Raw genomic sequence first — 21495 nt, 5'->3', positions numbered from 1 at the left:
CCCACCATCTCAGTCTTTTTGTTTTTTGAGACAGGGTCTCACTCTGTTGCCCAGGCTGGAGTGCAGTGGCGCTATCTTGGCTCACTGCAGACTGCCTCCTGGGCTCAAGCGATCTTCCACATCAGCCTCCTGAGTAGCTACAGGTATGCACTACCATGCCTGGCTAATTTTGTTCATTTTTTTATAGAGACAGTCTCCCTATGTTGCTCAGGCTGGTCTTGAGCTCCTGGGTTCAAGGGGTCCTCCCACCTTGGCTTCCAAAAGTGTTGGGTTTACAGGTGTGAGCCACTGCAACCAGCCTCCAGCTGAGATTTAAAGCCTGCCTCAATTGAAAGGAGAGGATGGAAGAGGGCTCCTCTAGGTTTCCACATGACCCAAGAGAAGAATCTGAGTTATTTCTCAGGGACTGGGCAAACATTTACACTCGTCACCAAAAACAAAACTGAGAATTAAACTTAAAGGTTCTGGGAAGGATAAAAAGAGGGAAGTGGGTATTTTCTTGTTTACTAAGGGAGGAATCCGACTTTGAGAGCAACTCAGCACCTGCCCAATGCAGAGGTAATACTGAACAAGAGGTTTATGGTATCTATTAAATTAAATGGAAACCTAGGGCATTGTTTTTGTCTGGAGATTTGTGTACAAGAGGACTAGAGGAAGAAAAAGAATAAAGCAAAATCTGCATTGAATTTTTTTCCAGTCTCCCATATTCCTTTGATTTTGAAAAAAATAAAGAGGTCAGATGTGGCTCATGCCTGTAATCCCAATGCTTTGGGAGGCCAAGGCAGGAGGATCACTTGAGCCCAGGAGTTCAAGACCAGCCTAAGCAACATAGTGAGAGCCCATATCCACAAAAAGTAGAAAAAAATTACTCAGGTGTGGTGGTGCATGCCTGTAGTCCCAGCAACTTGGGAGGCTGAGGCAGGAGGATTAGCTTGAGCCCAGGAGGTCGAGGTTGAGGTTGAGGCTCAAATAGAAACTCCAGAGGGTGGAAGAGAAAGAGACTGTTTTCTCATAATTAATAATACTTGTCTCCCTCGCCAGCTTTCTCTGGTTATGCAGAAACCAGGTCTGCAAAACTGTGTACAAGGTCAGTTTGTTTTCTGACTGAGAACACAAGGAACAATGCTTGTGTTTTCATTTGTTTGCTTGTTTGATTTTGAGATGGAGTCTTGCTCTGTTGCCCAGGCTGGGGTGCAGTGGTGTGATCTCAGCTCATGGCAACCTCCACCTCCCAGGTTCAAGCAATTCTCCCTGCCTCAGCCTCCCAAGTAGCTAGGATTACAGGTGTGCACCACCACACCCAGCTAATTTTTGTATTTTTAGTAGAGACAGGGTTTCGCCATGTTGGCCAGGTTGGTCTCGAACTCCTGACCTCAGGTGATCCACCCACATCGGCCTCCCAAAGTACTGGGATTACAAGCATGAGCCACCATGCCTGGCAACAATGCTTGCTTACAGATAGGTCTGCAAATGTGTAAGGGAGGCCAGCAAGTCTGCAGCAATGTGTCCAGGTGTGGATTTCAATGGGTTTAAAACGTTCGAACTGTGGGTGGGAACCTGCAAGCACTCAGAGTCTTTCAAAGTCATTTTTTGTAATTCCCATTTCCAACATCCAGATTACTGGATTTGAGTGTTCTGAATGGAGACCCCATGCTGGATTCAGGCCTTGCCCCATCCCAGCCCACCCATCCTCCAGGGACGCCTTCCTGCTTTGCTCAGACTCTTTCTAGTCCAGCGTCTCTCCTGCCCTACTCAAGTGTGGGGATTGAAAATTGAGTTTTGGGGCTGGGCACAGTGGCTCATGCCTATAATCCCAGCACTTTGGGAGGCTGAGGCAGGTGGATCACTTGAGGCCAGGAGCTCAAGACTAGCCTGGACATCATGGTGAAACCCTGTCTCTACTAAAAAATTACAAAAATTTGCCAGGTATGATGGCTCACACCCGTGGTCCCAGCTACTCAGGAGGTTGAGGCATGAGAATCACTTGAACCCAGGAGGCAGAGGTTGCGGTGAGCTGAGATGGTGCCACTGCACTCCAGCCTGGGAAACAGAGCAAGACTGTCTCAAAAACAAACAAACAAACAAAAAAAGCCAGGCGCGGTGGCTCACACCTGTAATCCCAGCATGTTGGAAGGCCGAGGCAGGTGGATCACAAGGCCAGGAGTTCAAGACCAGCCTGGCCAAGATGGCGAAACCCCATCTCTACTAAAAATACAAAAATTAGTTGGCTGTGGTGGCAGGCGCCTGTAATCCCAGCTACTCAAGAGGCTGAGGCAGAGAATCACTTGAATCCAGGAGGTTGGAGGTTGCACTGAGCTGATATCGCATCACTGCACTCCAGCCTAGGTGACAGAGCAGGTCTCTGTCTCAAAAAAAAAAAAATTGAGTTTTGGAAGAAGACTGAGTGTGAATAGGAGAGATAGTGGAGTAACTGGAGGTGATGGAAGAGAGGAAGTTCTGGGCCTGAGAAGAACATGAGGTAGCTCTTCCTGCCATCTATCTGCCTGCTGTGCTTCCAGGAAGATACACCTCAAAGGCATCCCCCTGCACAGCTTGTTGTACACATTTTGCCTCTTCAGACTTTCCGGCTTGAAAAGTGACAGCTCCTGGCAGAAGCTTTGAGCTGGTCTGAAATGAGGAATCAGAGAACTCTGGCCAAAATTGTTAGATCCTTGCCCTGGACTCTTGAACCTTCACTTTCCTTCAAGTCAGGAATTCTCTCTCCTAGCTTCATTCTCCCTAGTGGGGGGTCCTAATGTAGAAATCTAACCCCAGGGTGGAACAGGCAGGTGATCTTTTTTTTTTTTTTTTTTTTGACACGGAGTTTCGCTCTTGTTGCCCAGGCTCAATCTTGGCTCACCACAACCTCCGCCTCCTGGGTTCAAGCGATTCTCCTGCCTCAGCCTCCCGAGTAGCTGGGATTACAGGCATGCGCCACCACATCTGGCTGATTTTGTATTTTTATTAGAGGCAGGGTTTCTCCATGTTGGTCAGGCTGGTCTTGAACTCCCGACCTCAGGTGGTCCATCCGCCTCGACCTCCCAAAGTGTTGGGATTACAGGCGTGAACCACCATGCCCAGGCAGGTGACCTTCTTTTTTCTCCTTCCCTCTGCCTGACTCAAGTCAGGTTCCAGGTCCTGTTTCTGTGGCATCAGGATGCATGTGTGTAGATCCATGTGCGGAAGAAGGAAGCAAGAAGATGTCATCAATTCTCAACAATTTCCACTGATGGTAACCGACCATGCCAGACTGATCTTCCCAAGGGCTCTGTGAAGCTTCCAACAGGTGGCCATCCTTGCCCTTGAGTTCCAGTAATGTTGTCCCCTTTCTGATCCCAAAAAACCTAAACCCATAGCCCTGTGTGAATTCACCTTACTCACCCTAGAAGGGGGAAGACAACCCAGATGTTTTTGGAAAAGATGAAACCAAACCCTGGTATAGTGGTGGAGAAGGGAATCTGACACTAGCTTCTGTGGGAAGTGGGAAGATGGAAAGGAAGGTTTGAGACAGGCTCACTTCTCTTGGGTGTCCCTGCAGGAGGTCTTCTCTGTCCATTTTCTGCCAGTAGAAACATCCAGCTGGTCCTTCAAATCCTTTACATTTCCAAAGTTGAGTCTTTTCTTGGGTTTACACTTGCTAAAGTAAAGGAAGCCAAACAAAACAAAAGAACAAACAAAAACTCTGTGGGAGAACCCTTAGATCAGACTCGCCCTAAAGCTATCCAGTGAATGCTTTGTCATTTGCCTGAGATAAATTCCTCTAACAGAAGGGAGGGAGAAAGAAAATGCCTCCCAAGTCCTCATCCATCTCTAACCCTGTCTGAAATATCTTCATATTAACATATTCATTATGATAGCACTATTAGACTAATCAAACATCTAAAGCTAACATCGTTTCTTCATTTCTTTCTTTTTTTTTTTTTTTTGAGACAGAGTCTCACTGTCGCCCAGGCTGGAGTGCAGTGGCGTGATCTCGGCTCACTGCAACCTCCACCTTGCTGGTTCAAGCAACTCCTCTGCCTCAACCTCTTGAGTAGCTGGGATTACAGGCGCATGCCACCATGCCCGGCTTTTTTTTTTTTTTTTTTTTCTTTTTTGTATTTTTAGTAGAGCGTGGGTTTTACCATGTTGGCTAGACTGGTCTCGAACTCCTGACCTCAGGCAATTTGCCCGCCTTGGCCTCCCAAAGTGCTGGGATTACAGGAGTGAGCCACTGTGCCCAGCCTAACATCATTTCAGAACACCATTTTTGGGGTGCTTGTCTTCTAGGCAGAAGAATTTTGCTTCAATATTCGTTTATTTAACAGATATTTACTGAGCATCTACTATGTTCCAGGCATTGTTATAGGCACTGGAAATGGAACAAGGAACAAAACAAACAAAAATCCCTGCTTAGCCGGGTGCAGTAGGCATACACCTGTACAGTCCCAGCTACTCAGCAGGCTAAGGCCAGAGGATGGCTTGAGCCCAGGAGTTCAAGTCTAGCCTGGACAACATAGCGAGACTTTGTCTCTAAGGAAAAAAAAAAAAAAAAAAAGTCCTGTCTTCATGGATCTTACATTCTAGAATGTTAGGAGATAAGAGATCAGTTTTCAGATGTGTTGCTGAGAACCCAAGTGTCACTTATTTATTGTATTAGCTCTTTTAGTGTCTTTGGAAAGAGTTCAGACTGTTACAAATTTACCAAGTTTCTCTACCATAAACCATGGTTTATAATATTGCACACAGCTATGTGAAGCTTTTACAGTCCTGGATCATGTCCCCAACCCGACAGTTCCATTTTAGCCAATCTCCATGCACTCTTCCCCCAAAAGACAATCATTTGCTGAGTCTTCTCTTCTTCTAGAGGCCTAGGCTGCTGGTCCAGTAAGGGTGGAGAGACCAGGGCATGACCCCACGACTGACTGGTGCCCTTCCCCCGCTCTTCTGGCCTCAGCAGTCCCCCGACAGGCGGCTCTGTCAGGGCTGGGGAGTGGAGGGGGCTGCAAGCCATTGCAGGGCTGAACTCTCCATGAACCGGGAAGGAAGGGGGTGGGGGCAACAGAGCAGAGCCAACAGGAGGAGGCTGGGGAGGCAGGCTTCTGGACAAACCTCTCTGGCTGAGTAAATATTGAGCTGCCTCATCTCCAAGGTGGGGGTTGAAATGGAGCTGTCAAGCCAGAGTAAACTGAAGGGAGCATCAGGCCTCTAAGGAGCAGAGGGCGCATGTTTGGTGCAGCTCCCTCCCTGCTCGGTTCCCCTCCAGGCAGAAAGGGCTGCAGGGCTCAGAATTCTCTGGACTCAGGCCAGTGATCTGGAGAGGATGAAGGAAAGGGGTGATTTTAATTAGCTCTAACTAGGCCAGTAAAATACATCCAACAGGATGCTTCTCCACCCAACCCTCTTATTTCCATCTCCCACCAAGTTTACACTCTTTCTTACCTAAGTCTTCATCTACCCTCAAAGGAAAGAATGAGTCCAGCTGCAGTGGGATAATTTAACTTACATTAAAGACTGGGAAAATAGGCCCAGAGAGGTTAAGTGACTTACCCAAGGACACAAGGAAGGGTCTTAGTAGACTAAACTTAGGTCTCCTGACTTCCTACAAAATTATTTCTTCTCTGAAGCATCTGATCCATTTCTTTTCTGATGAAGAGAATAACAGTGGATGAGGGCCAGGAGGTCAGCCTTGGAGCTGAATCCTGCAGCTACTTGAGCCTCCATGTTCTCCCAGGAATGGACATTAAGTATTTTACATCTCCAACTTTTGTCCCACCCAGGATACACTCTGATTATAGGAAGCATTTTGAGAGCCACAGAAATAGCAAAAGCTGAAGCCTCTGGAATACTCTGGTTGAGTCATGCAAGAAATTCAGAGCCAGGACTGAGTCACAGGGGAAAAAATCTGGTACAACTGCAGGGGGCGCCAATTTCGTGGACTACAACGAGAATACCCTCCTGAGTTACGCAATGAGGCTGTCTTGTCAAGGACATCCCTCATTATAATACTGTACTTAACTGTAAGCCTGTAAAGCCTGTATTCTGTGGACTCCTCTGAACCCTTTCATTCATAATTATTTTACTGTCTAGCAGCAAGTCCCATGCTTATGGTGCTGGCTGGGTCTGCTGGTACAGCGCAGGGGGGCCAAGGCTGGACAACATCTGCTTTCATCATGCCAAGACCAAGAATAACTCAATGTAAGAAAGTAATAGGAAAATGTCCTATGTAACTATGTAAAATAGGAAGCCTCTGCTCAACACTCACCATACACCAGGCAGTGTTCTAAGCATCTCTCATATATATCATGTATTATTCAATATCCTTCATTGTATATCTGAAGAAACTGAAGCACAGGGAAACTGAACAACTCACATGAGCTCATCCAGCTAATAAAAGGGGACCATTCTGAACACTAAGTTATACTCCAGAACCCTTGCTCTCCACCACTCTAAGTCAGGGAATTGAAGTTTCTGCCTTCCAGACTTCTTATCCATCTTCTATAATGGAGAAGAGAGGGAATGAGTGTGAGAGGCCAGGATAACTTTCCTCTTCGACACGTGGGTAGGCAGAGAACAGAACAAAAAGGTTTCTCAGCCAAATGAACCTTCAGTGTTCTCAGCTGCTAAGAAGGCAATCCCTTCCATTTGTCTCTAGCTCCATACACCTATCAGGGATCAAATAAGCTATGAGTGTGAGAAGTGGGCATAGTCAAGATACTCCCTGGAAGAGATTGGGGACTATAGAAGGGAAGATCACAGTCCCTTTTAATAATGATAATAATTTGTTATTGCTCACTTTATGTGGGACCATTCCAAGCATTTTACACATATTAATTCATGTAATCCCAACATCAACCCCATGAAATAGGTACTGCCGTTATCCCTATTTTGTAGATAATGAAACTGGGCACAGGGAATTAGGCAACTTGCCCAAGGCCACAGGGCTAGTGAGAGGCAGGGCTTGGATTTGAACCCAGATATCCTAGACATTTCCCCCAACTCCTTGGTGCTGCTCTCTGGCTCATTTTGATCTCCCTTGTCTGTCATCTGGAGAGATTCCTCCAAGCCTGCCATCCACACTCTTCTAAACACCATCCCACCAACTCCTTCCCAGGAGCCCGGTGCTATCTGCACAAGGAATGCTCACAACAAAGAAACCTGCATTGGCCGGGCAGGCGTGTTGGCTCACGCCTGTAATCCCAGCACTTTGGGAGGCTGAGGCCGGCAGATCACCTGAGGTCAGGAGTTCGAGACCAGCCTGACCAACATGGAGAAACCCCATCTCTACTAAAAATACAAAATTAGCCGGGCGGGATGGCCCATGCCTGTAATCCCAGCTACTCCTACTTGGGAGGCTGAGGCAGGAGAATCACTTGAACCTGGGAGGTGGAGGTTGCAGTGAGCCGAGATCACATAGCCTGGGCCATAAGAGGCAAACTCCATCTCAAAAAAAAAAAAGAAAAAGGAAAAGAAAAAAAAGAAACTTGCATTAACAGTTAGAAGAGCTTCAGGGCTGGCCAGGCATGGTGGCTCACGCCTGTAATTCCAGCACTTTGGGAGGCTGAGGCGGGTGGATCACCTGAGGTCGGGAGTTCAAGACCAGCCTGACCAACATGGAGAAACCCCGTCTCTACTAAAAATACAAAAATTAGCCGGGCATGATGGCGCATTCCTGTAATCCCAGCTACTCAGGAAGGCTGAGGCAGGAGAATTGCTTGAACCTGGGAGGCAGAGGTTGCGGTGAGCCGAGATCATACCACTGTACACCAGCCCGGGCAACAAGAGCGAAACTCCGTAAAAAAAAAAAAAAAAGAAGAAGAAGAGCTTCAGGGTCTTCAAAATCTTTTTCTTTCTCTCTTGTTCAGGAGATCAAAGGGCCTCACAATGGGAGAACAAACGCTGAGGGAAAAGGCAAAGGAAAGAGGAAAAGTTCACACTCTGGCTGAGAAACAGATGGTGCAGAGGATTGGGTGGAGTGAAGACTTGACTGGCTCCCTACCTGATGCCCGGGTTTGTGGGGAGTGGGGGGCTCCTCAGAAATCTTGACAAACTTTCAACCAGCCTAGAGAATTCTCCCTCCTGTGAAGAATGAAGACTAGGCAGGCATGGTGGCTCATGTCTGTAATTCCAGTATTAATACTTTGGAAGGCCAAGGTGGGAAGATCCCTTAAACCCAGGAGTTCAAGAGCAGCCTGAACAACACAGCGAGACCCCATCTCTTAAATTAAATTTTTAAAAAAGACAGTCAAGACTCAAAAAACTCAAGCTTTTTGTTTTCAAACTGGAGATATTTTTTGACATTTGGGAAATGGAGGTGTGGGTGGACAGCTTTCAAATTTTGCAAAAAAAAAAAAAAAAAAAATTACTTTCAGACCTCCTAGTAAATGTAATACCCTCCTTCCCAGAGCTATGAAAAAAACAGCAATCTGAAAGACATGAAGAAGTCTATGAGTGAAGCAATTTGGCATCTATTCTGGAAAGTTTAACAATGAAGGGCTGGGCACGGAGGCTCCCAGCACTTTAGGAGGCCAAGGCGGGCAGATTGCTTGAGCTCAGGAGTTCAAGACCAGCCTAGGCAACATGGTGAAACCCCATCTCTACAACAAAAAGATACAAAAGTTAGCCAGGCATGGTGGCATGCGCCTGTAGTCCCAGCTACTTGGGAGGCTGAGGTGGGAGGATCACTTGAGCCCAAGAGGTCGAAGCTGCAGCAAGCTGAGATCAGGCCACTGCACTCCAGCCTGGGCGACAGAGGGAGACCCTGTCTCAAAAAAACAAAACAAAACAAAACAAAAAACAATGAAGACTATCAATTTATCTCAATGGGGGCAAAATGTTTTTGTTAGTTTACCATTCTCTCCTTTGTCCTAATGTCTCCCATGTAGGCCTGTCTAGGGCCTCAGATTGGAAGTGGAATTCAAGTAGGAGAGTGCAAGTAGGAGAGAGGAAGGGGTCAGGATCTCTGCATCTAAGGAGATGGAAGGCTTACATTCACTGGATATTATTTTGAGCCTGCCCCTGTGTGAACAGAGAATTGATTTGTCCCTCACCCTTCCCTGGGGGAATCTGGTGGCTCCCTCTGCTATGACCAAAAATCAAATGGGCCAGCAGCTTTCTTCTTTCCTCCTGGCCCTTTCATCAATCCTCCCCAAGGACTTGTCGGCCCCTCTGAGGCCCTGCTCCACCATACTCATGGTTCTGCTTTGCTCTCACCACCGCACCTTCCTCCTCCTCCCTGCTTTCTTGCCCACTTGTCCAAAGTTTGGAGGATCCACAAATACCCCAACCCAGAAGGCTCCACTGGCTCACACTGAATGTCTCCAAGGAAGGGGAGTTTTGTTTCCACCGACACTCACTCTCTCCCCTCTGTCAAGGTGACCTCTTTGGGGAATCAAGCTTGGTGGCAATTTCAATTAAATGCAGAAAAGCAGTTAATAGAATTTTTTCTTTTTCTTTCTTCCTTTTTTTTTTTTTTTTTTTTTTTTTTTTGACAAAGGGCAAGACATCAGCCTCTGGGAAAGCTAGGCTGCTTATTGCAACAGACTTCTCTTCCTCTCCAGCTGGGCTATACAATTATTGATAACGTTGCCTCTCATATAATGGCACCAATTTCATTAGGAATCAAATGCTCAGCGTTTCTCACGTACGCTTCTAGTCCTTTTGGCTGCCTCTTTTCCCTCGAAAGACCAAGAATTAAATAGATCAGAGGGTGTGGAGAAGACACCCCGCCTTGGTCTGGCCCGCCTCCATCCTGGCCCCTGGGCATCTGGGCTCCCGGGGTAACCGGAATCAATAAACCAGGGCCCGATCCCCGAGGCCCGCGGCATCTCGACGGCTCGGCGGGGCCAGTGAGCGATCGAGGTTTGTTGCCCGCCGCGGAGCTTCCTGAGCCCCGGCCCCCCGCCTCCGCCGACCAAAGGTTTGCCAGTGGGACCGGCCCGGAGACAATAGCTGCCCCCGCGGGCGCGCTGTCGGCTTGTTTGGAAAGCCCAGAGGCGCTTCGAGGTAAAAAGGTCAGCCCGGGATCCCAGGTTACCTCGGCCTCCTCCGCCCGCCGTCAGGCCCCCGACCATCCTCGGACTCCCCCCGCCCCCGACGTCTTCCTCCCTCTCCAGACCTCGGTCTCCCCTCCCCCGCCCGGCACACTGCCCCCCACTAGGCCCCTTCGCGGCCACCTCCTTCCTGCCGTCCAGTGCCCGGAGACCCAGGGCTTTCACCTTGAGCCCAGGCGGAAAGGCCTTGCGGAGGCTGGCCGGCTGCGGCCGGACTCAGGCAGCCACTCCTGACGTCCCCGAGGAGTGGCTGTGTGGAGGGGCGCTGGGCTGGGGTGGGAGTGGGGGTGTTAAGCTGTGTGCCAATTTGGAGTTTGTCAGCGACCCCTCTGGGGTCTAAGCCAGGCCTGGCTCTGGGCGGGAGGGAGGCAGGTGAGGGGGAAGGGAAGGGGTAGAGTTCACGTCGCCTTCCCCCACACTTCCTCCTCTTTTTAACACCCTCTTTTTGTCCTCTCCAAACAGATGTTTCTCTTCTTTCCCGTCTTCCTCTCAAGACCCTCTGGGCTGACCCGGCGCGGGGGCTCACGCCTGTAATCCCAGCACTTTGGAAAGCGGAGGCGGGCGGATCACTTGAGCCCGGGAGTTGGAGACCATCCTGGGCGAAATGGCAAAACCCTGTCTCTACAAAAATACAAAAATCAGCCGGGAGTGGTGGTGTGCGCCTGTGGTCCCAGCTACTCTGGAGACTGAGGTGGAGAATCGCTTGAACCTGAGAGGCAGAGGTTGCAGTGAACGGAGATTATGCCACTGTACTCCAGCCTGAGCAACAGAGCGAGACCCTGTCTCAAACAAACAAACAAAAACCAAAACACAAAACCAAAAAACAAAACACAAACCAAAAAACTGCACTCCAGCCTGAGCGACAGAGCCAGACCCTGTCTCAAAAAAAAAAAAAAAAAAAAAAAAAAAAAAAAAAAAAGACAAGAAAAAGAAAGAAAGAAAAAAAGAAAAGAAAAAGAAAAATCTCTGGGAATTGCATTCATTCCACAGACTTCTTCCATGCTTTTCTGGATTCTCCCAATAACCAAGGGACTGACAACTGTCAAGCCTGAATGCCTGGGACCCAATCCTGCTTAGGCCACACCCAGTAAGTCCTTCTCTTTATCCAGCTGAGATCTTAAAGCTCAGTTCATTCCAGCCCAACCAGCCAATGGCCACTCTTTCTTCACCTCTTCTCCACGGTGCACGGAGTATGAGGCCTCCTCTACCCCTGAATGGAGAAACAGAAGCAGGCAGGAAGAAGGCAAAACACAGACTTTATTGAAATGAGGTAGTTGCAGGTACAGAGAGAACCCGGGCTCACTTGGGGCTCAGGTTTCCAGAAACTTAGATGGCTCCTCCTCTTTCTCAAAGGTTCAGATAAATCCTTGCAGCTGTTGGGAGCCCTCATTGTGCCTGGCTCTCCCTGGGCTGCCCCCAGGGGTAGGGGTGGAGATGGGGAAGAGGGTCCTGGGTTTTCCAGGAGGCAATAAATAGGGGAGGAGCTAGTGGGGGCGTGCCTGCACCTTCCTGGTTGTGGCTTGCTGGGGGCAGGCCTTGCACAGCGTTCCAGAAGTCTCTGGAATACCAAGTTCCAAAACACTTTGGTGACATAGTGATGAGGTCGCTGGTGTGAGGAGGCAGGTCTCAGAAAACAACCTCTGAAGGCTGCATTAGTGCAATATAAATATGCCAGGAGAGGGCTAATGGGGTTAGATGGGGGCGGGGGGCTTTTTGGTCTGTCACAAGGCAGCTGGTGCTATTGTAAGGTCTGTGGTGACTGGATTAAGCATTGATAATAATATGGCTGCACCCAAACACCTCCCACACAAGAAAATTTAAGGTTCTGTGTTGGGCCTAGAAGGGGGAGTTAGGATAAGAGTGCGTGAGGAGACTCCTCAAAGCTCGAAGGCACTGAACCGAATAAACCCAAGTTGGAAGGGAAAGGAGGATGAATCCAGGAGGATGAGGCTGGCCCCCACCCCCACCACATGTTGACACTGAGTTGATCCCCAGATCAAAGGCAGAAGCCCTTCCCTCTACATTTGACAGGTTCCATGCCTCCCAGGCCTCTGGTCCTGTAGGGCCCCCAGCCACCCAGGTCTGAGAAAAATGTTTCCCCATCCCCCCTCCCACCCCCAGGCAGCTCTAAACTGGCATTTCAGCCCTAGAGAGGATCCCCAGGCCAGTGAAGCCCAGGCCTGGGGTTGGGGAGAGCCTGGGATAGGGCTGGACTGGGGCGCTCCAGTGCCTGGAAGCCCCATTGGTGGCTAGGTTCAGTTCAGGAGGTGACAGAGCTGGGTGAGGCTTCCGGGGAGGTGCATGTCGATTGGTCTGAGGCATCTCCAGCTGCCTCCTTGGGGCAGCCTGGTGGGGCTGGGGGGACCCGACCTCCCTCTCGCTCGCGTTTCTTCTGCTTCATTCGTCGGTTCTGGAACCAAATCTTGACCTGTGTTTCATTGAGCTCCAGGGTGGCGGCAATCTCCACCCTCCGGGCCCGGCTCAGGTACTTGTTGAAATGGAACTCCTTTTCCAGTTCTGTCAGCTGCCTTGTGGTGAAGTTGGTGCGGAGGCCACTGGGCGAGCCCAGGCCTGGCTCTGACACCTTCGCTAGGGGCGGGGCAGGGAGAAAGGCCAGGTCAATTCTCTCACCTCTTTCTCCTTCCGCTTCCCTCCTCCCGGGGCTGGCTCTGGACCTCCATTTGCCATTCTGCCCAAGTACAGTTGTCAAAGTTCCCAGGGACCACCAGGTACCCCCATGGTGATCACCAAGTCTGGAGCAGCCTTCCCCATACTTCCATCCCCCATGCACACCAGGTCCTGGGTCTGTGCTGGGTGCACAGATCAGGAAGTGGGGTGTGTATGGAAACTTACTCCTGGGGTGACCGGTTACATACTGGGTGGGGAGACCTCACCTGACCTGAGACGTAGGTTGTGCTCTTACCTGTGTCTACCAGAGCCGCTGAAAGAGAAGAACCCAGCCCAGACCCAGGACATGTCACTGCAGGGGAAGCAGAGATGCTTTGGGCCCCGGAGAAGGGGTGGCCACATCTGAGCCCTACCTGTCTTGGGTGGGTTTCTCTTAACCTTCATCCAGTCGAAGGTCCGGGCCGTGGGGGTGTTAGGTTCTGAAGGGCAGGGTGTTTCCTTGTCCTCGGAGAGGAGATCAGCATAGGCCGGTGCAAAGCTCGCGGTCTGCTCGTTCCCATAAGGGGGATGCTGCGGAGGATATGGCCCCGGACCGGCTCCACCTGCTCCGTAGCCATCGGACAAGCCCCCTAGCTGGGCCCCGTAGCTCGAGGGATGAAAATAGCCTCCGTCTCCTTCTGATTGACCCAGAGGGTAGTACTGAGAAGGCCCGTAGCTGGGGCTGCAGGCGGCAGGAGCATACCCCGAGGGCGCGGAGCTGGGGAAGGGCACCCCCAGGGTCGAAGGCGGCTGCTGGGCGGGATAGCCGGAGTTCTGCTGAAACGCAGGGCTGGACAGCCCCCCACCGTAGCGGCCCTCGCTTGCATAGCTGTCAACCGCCTGAGCCGAGCTTGGGGGAAAAGAGGTTGGGGCGCTGTGGGCGCTGTAGGCGCTGGATCCCCGGTTACAGAGTGGGTACTCTAAGAAGGAATTCATCCTATTATAGTCCATGCGTCAAGGCCGCAGGAGGGTCGGCCCGTTTGGGGGAGACACCCTCTTGCCCTACAACCTTTCGGCAGTATGTCACAGCGCTGGGGCTCGAATCCATGGCCTGACCCGCTCGCCTGGGCAAGCGCTTCCCTAGGAAGGGGGTAGGGAGTGGGGGTGAGGGGGCACATGTGATCTCTCCCAGGCCAATGGGCTAAGCGGGCCAGAGTTTGGCAGCCCCAGCGCCCATCCATCACCCCCCAAGCATTAGCATGACAAAGACACTTCAATCACCCGCAGCCCATCCATCTGAGAGCGACATGGAAGCGTCAAAAACATCTTTCTTCAAAGACTTTTGGAAAGAAGGGACCAGAGGGAGAGGGGGAAAAAGTTAGGAGAATATTCAAGACTTTCCTTCCCTCCCAACCCCCAAGGCCTTCAATAGGCTCCTGGGTTATTAGATTTGGACAAATTCAAGCCAGCTGCCCGTCACTCTTCCCACCCCTCAGAGAAATCTTCCCCCTAAGTCTGTGGACCTGGAGGTGGGGAATCCAGCTTCCATACTTTGCCCAGAACTCCCAAACCATGTTCCTTTCTTCCAATTTGTCTTAGGGTGGTGGGCTAGGACAGCCGGGTGAGGTATGTTATCTTGGGCCAAATGGATGACTGTGTGGTGGGGAGGTGGCGGAAGGTGGTGCAAAAACACCTAAGGGTGTGGGGCAGGATCTAGAATCTAGAGGAAGAATTCATGAAGCCAGGGGTGGGAAATTGGCATTTCAGGGAGCAAGGCAGGACTACAGAAATGTGGAGAAAAGGATGAGAAATGCCCCATCTTCCCTCTCTCTCTCTTTGCATAAATGTTCTCTCCTCATTCACAGATCCATTTCTCTCCCTCAGCCTCTCTTTATATTCTCTCTGTCTCAATCCATCTCTCTGTTCGTCCGTCTTTCTCCATATTTATATTCGTTCCCTACCTCTCATCTCTCTAGATGTATTTATCCTCTCTCTAGCCATCCATAGCTGTAGCTGGCTCACTCACTCAGACTTAAATAACTCCCTATATCTCTCTAGAGAGCCACAGTGAGCACAGCCAGGTGATGTTTACAGCGGGGTGAAGAGGAGGGGAATTTTTTATTCTCTTCTTGAAGTGTTTAAAACTAGTGGAGACCTGCATTCTCCTGGTTCCCTCCTACTTGTCTCTCCTTCACCACCCTCCATCTCCTTCCAAAAAAAAAAAAAAATTTCCAAACCTCAAATGCATAAATTTAATACCAGTTAAATCTTAAAGATTCCTCCAGATTTCAGTAATTTTTCTAGGATTGATAAAGGGAGTTTGGTCAGAGAGTGGGAGAATCGGGGTGGAGGCCCTGAGGCTCTGAATTCTAAGACTCCAGAGTGAGGAGTGGAGTCTCGCCCCTTTTTGTTCTGTGTGGCTGTTGCGGAGGGACACAGGATGTGTCTTCTTCACTCTCTCAGACTCCAAACCCAGATGGGACTAGAAGAGAAGCCCTTAGGTAGAGCCCATTGACTCTCCTCCTCCGGACAACTTGAGGGCAAGAGCTTGGGGCAATCCAACACCCACGCTCATTTGTAACCTGTCAGGGTGTCTGCCTGGCCAGAGGCCTGGGGCCGAAGCTAGGGCAAGTCCAGGAGGGCAAGAGTTCAGGGACTGATCTCTGTAAACAACGGAGCTCAGGAGAGGAAAGGGAAGCAGGTGGGACAGGTTTAAGGAGGACCCTCAAAACTTCTCAGGTTTCCACACCCCAAAAAGGGCAGGGCGAATACTCCTTCCTCTGCAAGGGACCCCAAAGTTGTCCCCTTCAGTCTGTGTCTTGCCCCTCCATCTTTGTCTCCCATTCCCTCTTGTTTTGCTTGGCCTTACCGTAGCTGCCTCTCCTGCTTTCTGCTCTATACCACCAGCATCACACTGCCTTTCTCTTCTCTAATAATTGTGGGCCTAGCCCAACTCTGTTTTTTTTGGGGGGAGGGTTTTGTTTTGTTTTTGTTTTTTGAGATAGGGTCTTACTCTGTCATCCAGATTGGAGTGCGGTGGCATGATCTCAGCTCACTGCAACCTCTGCCTCCCAGGTTCAAGCAATCCTCTCACCTCAGCCTCCTGAGTAGCTGGGACCACAGTCATGCACCACTGGGCCTGGCTAATTTTTTTTGTATTTTTAGTAGAGACAGGGTTTCACCATGTTGGCCAGGCTGGTCTCGAACACCTGGCCTCAACGATCTGCCTGCTTCGGCCTCCCAAAGTGCTAGGATTGCAGGCCTGAGCTGCCGCGCCTGGCCATCACCCCCAACTCTGAAAGAGCTCAAAGCATTTCACAGAACCCTGCCTCCTTTTCCTGATCATGTGTACTCTGCTTCAGACCCTGTTTCAAGCTGAGGGGGAGGGGCACCAGCTGGTAACTTCTTTAATAGATGCAATGGGGGTGAGAGAGAATGTTCACTTGCCAAGGGAATGAGGGCAGACAAGAGAAAGGAAAATTGAGATGGGAGGAGGTGACCTGCAGAGGAATTGAAGAGAAAGAAATTATTGAGGTAAGAGCAAGCTTATTTCTTTCTATTTTACTTTTTCGGGGAGAAGATTTGCAGATGCTTCATCCTTTCATTTTAAGATGTCTTCCACAGACGCTAAGAATAACTTGTCTGGAGGAAACTAGGGCTTGTCTTCTAACCCCAAATTTGAACTAGGCCTGTATCTGATCTGGCAGCCCTGCTTCTGAGAGACTTGAGACTTGTTCACCTTCCACCTTTTCCTCATCCCGGGGAGAACCTTCTCACCCCATCCTTTGCCTTCATAATTAAGGGAACAATTTGAGGTCTAAAGGAAGAAGTGAATTTCAAATCAGTTTAATAAAACAGCACAAATCTGTCTGGGAATTGAGGAATGCATTCCCTTTATAACAGCTGAAGTCACCAACAATCTATCATTCATGACAGCAAGCAAAGACTGAGGCAAAAGTACCCTAAGTTGGCTGGGTGCAGTCCCAGCACTTTGGAAGGCCAAGGCAAGAGGATCACTTGAGCCCAGGACTTCGAGACCAGCCTGGGCAAGATGGTGAGACCACATCTCTACAAAAATAAAGAAATTTAAAAATTAGCTGGGTGTGGTGGTGCCTCCCTGAAGTCCCAGCTGCTCAGAAGGGAGGATGGCTTGAGCCCAGGATTTCAAGGCTGCAATGAGCTATGACCACACCACTGCACTCTAGCCTGGGTGACAGAGAACCTGTCTCTATTTAAAAAAAAAAAAAAAAAATTGCCTCAAGTTATACTGTCAATTGCAGTGATTGCCTCAGCTTTCCAAATTCACTATGCTCCCCAATTCATCCCTGAGTCATGCCACCTTCTCTTGTGTTAGCAGGGACATTAAAACTTGCCCAAATTCCTGCTGGCTCTCCCAGCCCCAGCAGAAAAGACTGGGAGAACCAAGCAACTTTGCTCCCTAGGTTCCCAATCTCCTCCTCCTCCCTAAAAGAAGCTTCGCTGACTGGAATAACCTATGGCCCATAGGATTTTTGGTGGACCAAATTAAACTCACCAGAGAGGGTCTGGGTGGACCCAACACCAAAATGAAATAAAGTTGATGTCCTGGTTTGTATGATCTGCTTGTACATAAAAGAGAGCAAGGAGAACATAGACATGTTTGGAACTGAAGTTATCTTTGACAGTTTTCACTCCTTATCACACTGAGAATGCAGGCAAGGAAACCATCTAACCAGAATGGGGATATATTAGAAGTTTAACCTCAGATTCTGGTCCTTTCTGTGAAGGAAGCTGCTTCAGCTGGGGGCTTGGCAGGAGCAATCTAAATTCTCTCATTAGACCTTAAATGTCTCTATCTGCTCTCCCCAGCCCAAATCTAGGGAGGCCAAACCCAAGATCAAAGGTTGGGGCTAGGCCAGTGAGGTGGCTCATGCCTGTAATCCCAGCACTTTGGGAGGCCAAGGAGGGCAGATCACCTGAGGTCGGGAGTTCAAGACCAGCCTGACCAACATGGTGAAACCCCATCTCTACTAAAAAATACAAAAATTAGCCGGGTGTGGTGGCAGGCACCTATAATCCCAGCTACTCAAGAGGCTGAAGCAGGAGAATTGCTTGAACCCGGGAGGCGGAGGTTGCAGTGAGCTGAGATCGCACCATTGCACTCCAGCCTGGGCGACAGAGCAAGACTCTGTCTCAAAAAAAAAAAAAAAGTTGGGGCTTAGGAAGTAAAGAATATTTATAATTTTTTCCTTCTTTCTTTCTTTTTTTTTTCAGGCAGGGTTTCGCTCTGTTGCCCCAGGCTAGAGTGCAATGGTGTAATCACGGCTCCCTACAGCTTTGACCTCCTGGGCTCAAGCGATCCTCCCACCTCAGCCTCCTGAGTAGGTAGGACTACAAGCATGCACCACCACAAGTTTTTCACTATGAGATGAATTGTTTTTGTTGCTGTTAGAGAAAGGATATTTCTTTTAATGCAAGCTAATTAAACTGTCATAAATCTGGTTGAGAACCTTAGACTGTATGTAGTACATATTGTAATGGGATTAGTGCTAGCTATGTGGGCCAGAATAGTTGGGTTCAAGCCCTTGCTTGGCCATTTTTTTTTTTTTTTAAAGACAGGGTCTCACTTTGTCACCCAGGCTGGAGTGCAGTGGCGCAATCTTGACCCGCTGCAACCTCTGCCTCCCAGGCCCAAGCAATCCTCCCACCTCAACCTCCCAAGTAGCTGGGATCACAGGTGTGTGCCAACATACCCAGCTAATTTTTTGTATTTTTGGTAGAGATGGGGTTTTAACATGTGGCACAGGCTGGTCTCGAACTCCCAAGCTTGGGCAATTCACCCGCCTCAGCCTCCCAAAGTGTGGGATTACAGGCGTGAGTCACTGTGCCTGGCCTTTGCTTGGCCACTTCTTAGCATTGTGGCCCTGGACAAGTTTCTTGATTTCTATTAGTCTCAGCCTCGGAGAAAAAGAATGGGTTTACTACTACTTATCTTGCTGCCTTGTTAGTAGGATTAAAGCAAACAAGAAAATACAAACCACAGGGAACTCTCTAAATGTATGATATTAACTTTAAATCACATTCTGAAATGGTATGAGTCAGTCTTCTGCTTTTTAATATAACTAGCATATTAAAATATGGAAATATGTAGGCTGGGTGCGGTGACTCATGCCTGTAATCCCAGCACTATGGGAGGCTGAGGCAGGCAGATCACCAGAGGTCAGGGGTTCGAGACCAGTCTGGCCAACATGGTGAAACCCTGTGTCTATTAAAAATACAAAAATTAGCCGGGCGTGGTGGCACACACCTGTGGTCTCAGTTACTCAGGAGGCTGAGGCAGGAGAATTGCTTGAACCTGGGAGGTGGAGGCTACAGTGAGCCGAGATCACGCCATTGAACTCCAGCCTGGGTGACACAGTGAGATTCTGTCTCAAAAAACAAAAAACGAAAAACGAAAAAAAACTTTATCTATCTATCTATCTATCTATCTATCTATCTATCTATCTATATGTGTGTGTGTGATAGGAGGAGAATAGCATTTAGGCTATATTTTCATGTAACATAGCACCATATATTATACAATATAATATGTACTTTATCATATGCAAATTTCATTGAGAATTGAGAAGATTGGCTCTGTTTAGGCAAAGGATTTTCTTCTAACCTGAAGGGTTTCTTGAAAACCAAAGCCTAATATTTTATGCCTATAAAGAATCCAAATTATTAAAATTGTAACAGAAAGGTTTGTGGTTGGATATTAGAAAGAACTTCTTGATTTTCCAAACATTGGGGAAAAGTTTTCTAGGGAGGATGTTGTCTCTTCTTCCTTAAGGAATTTCGCTTGGAAACTGTCCATCCTAGAGGTGACCTGACTTCTGGATCTAGACAGATCAGCAAGATGTAAACTTCCATCTGGAGTCAATAATTGGGGGCATGATTAAATAACGACTGAGATCTTTCTAAAAGGAAAGGTTAGCGTGACATGAAGAATTAAAATAATTTTCTACTTAATCGAGTTTATCTAAATGCAATAGTTTTTTTTTTTGGCCAAAATATCTGCTTTGGAAATCTTAGCCAAACAGTGATCAAGCTGAATTTGGGTCTGAATGACTATACAGATTGTGATTTTTCTGCAGTTGTTGGGGGAGAGAGAAAGTTTTTTTTTTTTTTTGAGACGGAGTCTTGCTCTGTCACCCAGGCTGGAGTGCAGTGGCGTGATATCGGCTCACTGCAAGCTCCGCCTCCCGGGTGCACGCCATTCTCCTGGCTCAGCCTCCCAAATAGCTGGGACCACAGGCGCCTGCCACCACGCCCGGCTAATTTTTTTGTATTTTTAGTAGAGACAGGGTTTCACTGTGTTAGCCAGGATGGTCTTGATCTCCTGACCTTGTGATCCGCCCGCCTCAGCCTCCCAAAGTGCTGGGATTACAGGCGTGAGCCACCGCGCCCGGCCCCGGAGAGAGAGAAAGTTTTAAGAGGGCTCCTTTACTATTCATTCTCTCCTCTGAGGAGGAAGATCTCTTTCCGGCACTAAATATCTACCTTACCCTGAATGTGGACAGAGGGATGGCTGGAGGAGAGAATAGGGGTAGGCAGAGCTGGGCTGGAGAGATCAGTGGAGGATCTGGGCTATAATCAGCCTCAGCAGGCAGAAGATGAATTGAGGCCCTACAGGCCACCTTCTGCAAAGTGAGGACTGAGAGTACATCCTAAGAAGATCTGCAGTGGGGCCAGCAAGTGCTTGTCAGAGACTTGGGTGAAAGATGGGTAGGCGAATTCAGCAGTGCTGTTTAGGGAGTCTCAGAAATTGTGCCTATGCTCTGATGCCCCAGCAACCAGATTAAACATAACTAAAAGGGACTGTTAAAGTCTAGAACATCATGTCAAAAAAGAAGTTTGGTGGCTCTTTTTATATGAAATGGCCTACTTAAAAAAACAAACAAACAAAAAACAAAAGAAAAAGAGTAAACATAACCAAATGTTGGGGGAGGTGGCAGAGGATGAAAGTCAAAGGAAAACTTGGCTAGGATACTTTTTAATACTCAAATTTATTGAATACCGGGCACCTGGCAGACAATGCTGCACCCGATTACCTGCTTGTTGAAAAGATTTTGCTCTCTACTCATTTAAATAAAGATAAATGCATGATTATTGGTGTAAAGATACTAATTAAAATGTATTGACCAGGCACAGTGGCTCACGCCTGTAATCCTAGCACTTTGGGAGGCTGAGGCAGGAGGATCACTTGAGCTCAGGAGTTCAAGACCAACCTGGGCAATACAGTGAGATATCATCTCCACAGAATATTTTAAAACTAGCCGTAAAAAATAAATAAATAAAATAAATAAAAGGCCAGGGGAGGTGGCTCACACCTGTAATCCCAGCACTTTGGGAGGCCGAGGCGGACGGATCACTTGAGGTCAGGAGTTCGAGGCCAGCCTGGCCAACATGGTGAAACCTCATCTTTACTAAAAATATAAAAATTAGCCAGGCGTGGTGGCGGGTACCTGAGGTCCCAGCTACTTGGGAGGCTGAGACAGGAGAATCACTTGAACCCAGAAGGTGGAGGTTGAAATGAGCCGAGATCCTGCCACTGCACTTCAGCCTGGACAACAGAGTAAGCCTCCGTCTCAAAAATAAATAAATAAATAAATAAATAGCCAGCCAGCTGCGGTAGCTCATGCCTGTAATCCCAGCACTTTGGAAGGCCAAGGCGGGCAGATCACATGAGGTCAGCAGTTTGAGGCCAGCCTGGCCAACATGGTGAAACCCTGTCTCTACTAAAACTACAAAAATTAACTGGGCATGATGGCGGGCGCCTGTAATCCAAGCTACTCAGGAAGCTGAAGCAGGAGAATTGCTTTAACCCAGAAGGCAG

At 48.8% G+C, this 21495-nt stretch overlaps 1 protein-coding gene and 2 long non-coding RNA genes across 3 annotated transcripts; 1 reads left to right on the top strand and 2 right to left on the bottom strand.

The window, feature by feature from the left end:
* Nucleotides 1-3517: 3517 nt before the first annotated feature.
* Nucleotides 3518-5625, bottom strand: LOC107969060 (uncharacterized). The gene is made up of 3 exons (XR_001710631.3): nucleotides 5530-5625; nucleotides 5092-5293; nucleotides 3518-3637 (listed from the first exon to the last, which is right to left on the bottom strand). It is a non-coding gene; the product is annotated as an uncharacterized LOC107969060 (long non-coding RNA).
* Nucleotides 5626-9788: 4163 nt separating this feature from the next.
* LOC129137734 (uncharacterized) lies at nucleotides 9789-18319 on the top strand. Its single transcript, XR_008540495.2, has 3 exons — nucleotides 9789-9984; nucleotides 10494-11118; nucleotides 17892-18319. It is a non-coding gene; the product is annotated as an uncharacterized LOC129137734 (long non-coding RNA).
* HOXB1 (homeobox B1) lies at nucleotides 12292-13649 on the bottom strand. The gene is given in 2 exon segments (NM_001081572.1): nucleotides 12292-12620; nucleotides 13073-13649. Coding segments are annotated over 2 exon segments (906 nt in total).
* Nucleotides 18320-21495: the final 3176 nt, after the last annotated feature.

Source organism: Pan troglodytes, chromosome 19 (genome assembly GCF_028858775.2).
Source record: "Pan troglodytes isolate AG18354 chromosome 19, NHGRI_mPanTro3-v2.0_pri, whole genome shotgun sequence".
Taxonomy (NCBI): domain Eukaryota; kingdom Metazoa; phylum Chordata; class Mammalia; order Primates; family Hominidae; genus Pan; species Pan troglodytes.
This window is presented reverse-complemented; position numbering and strand designations above follow the sequence as displayed.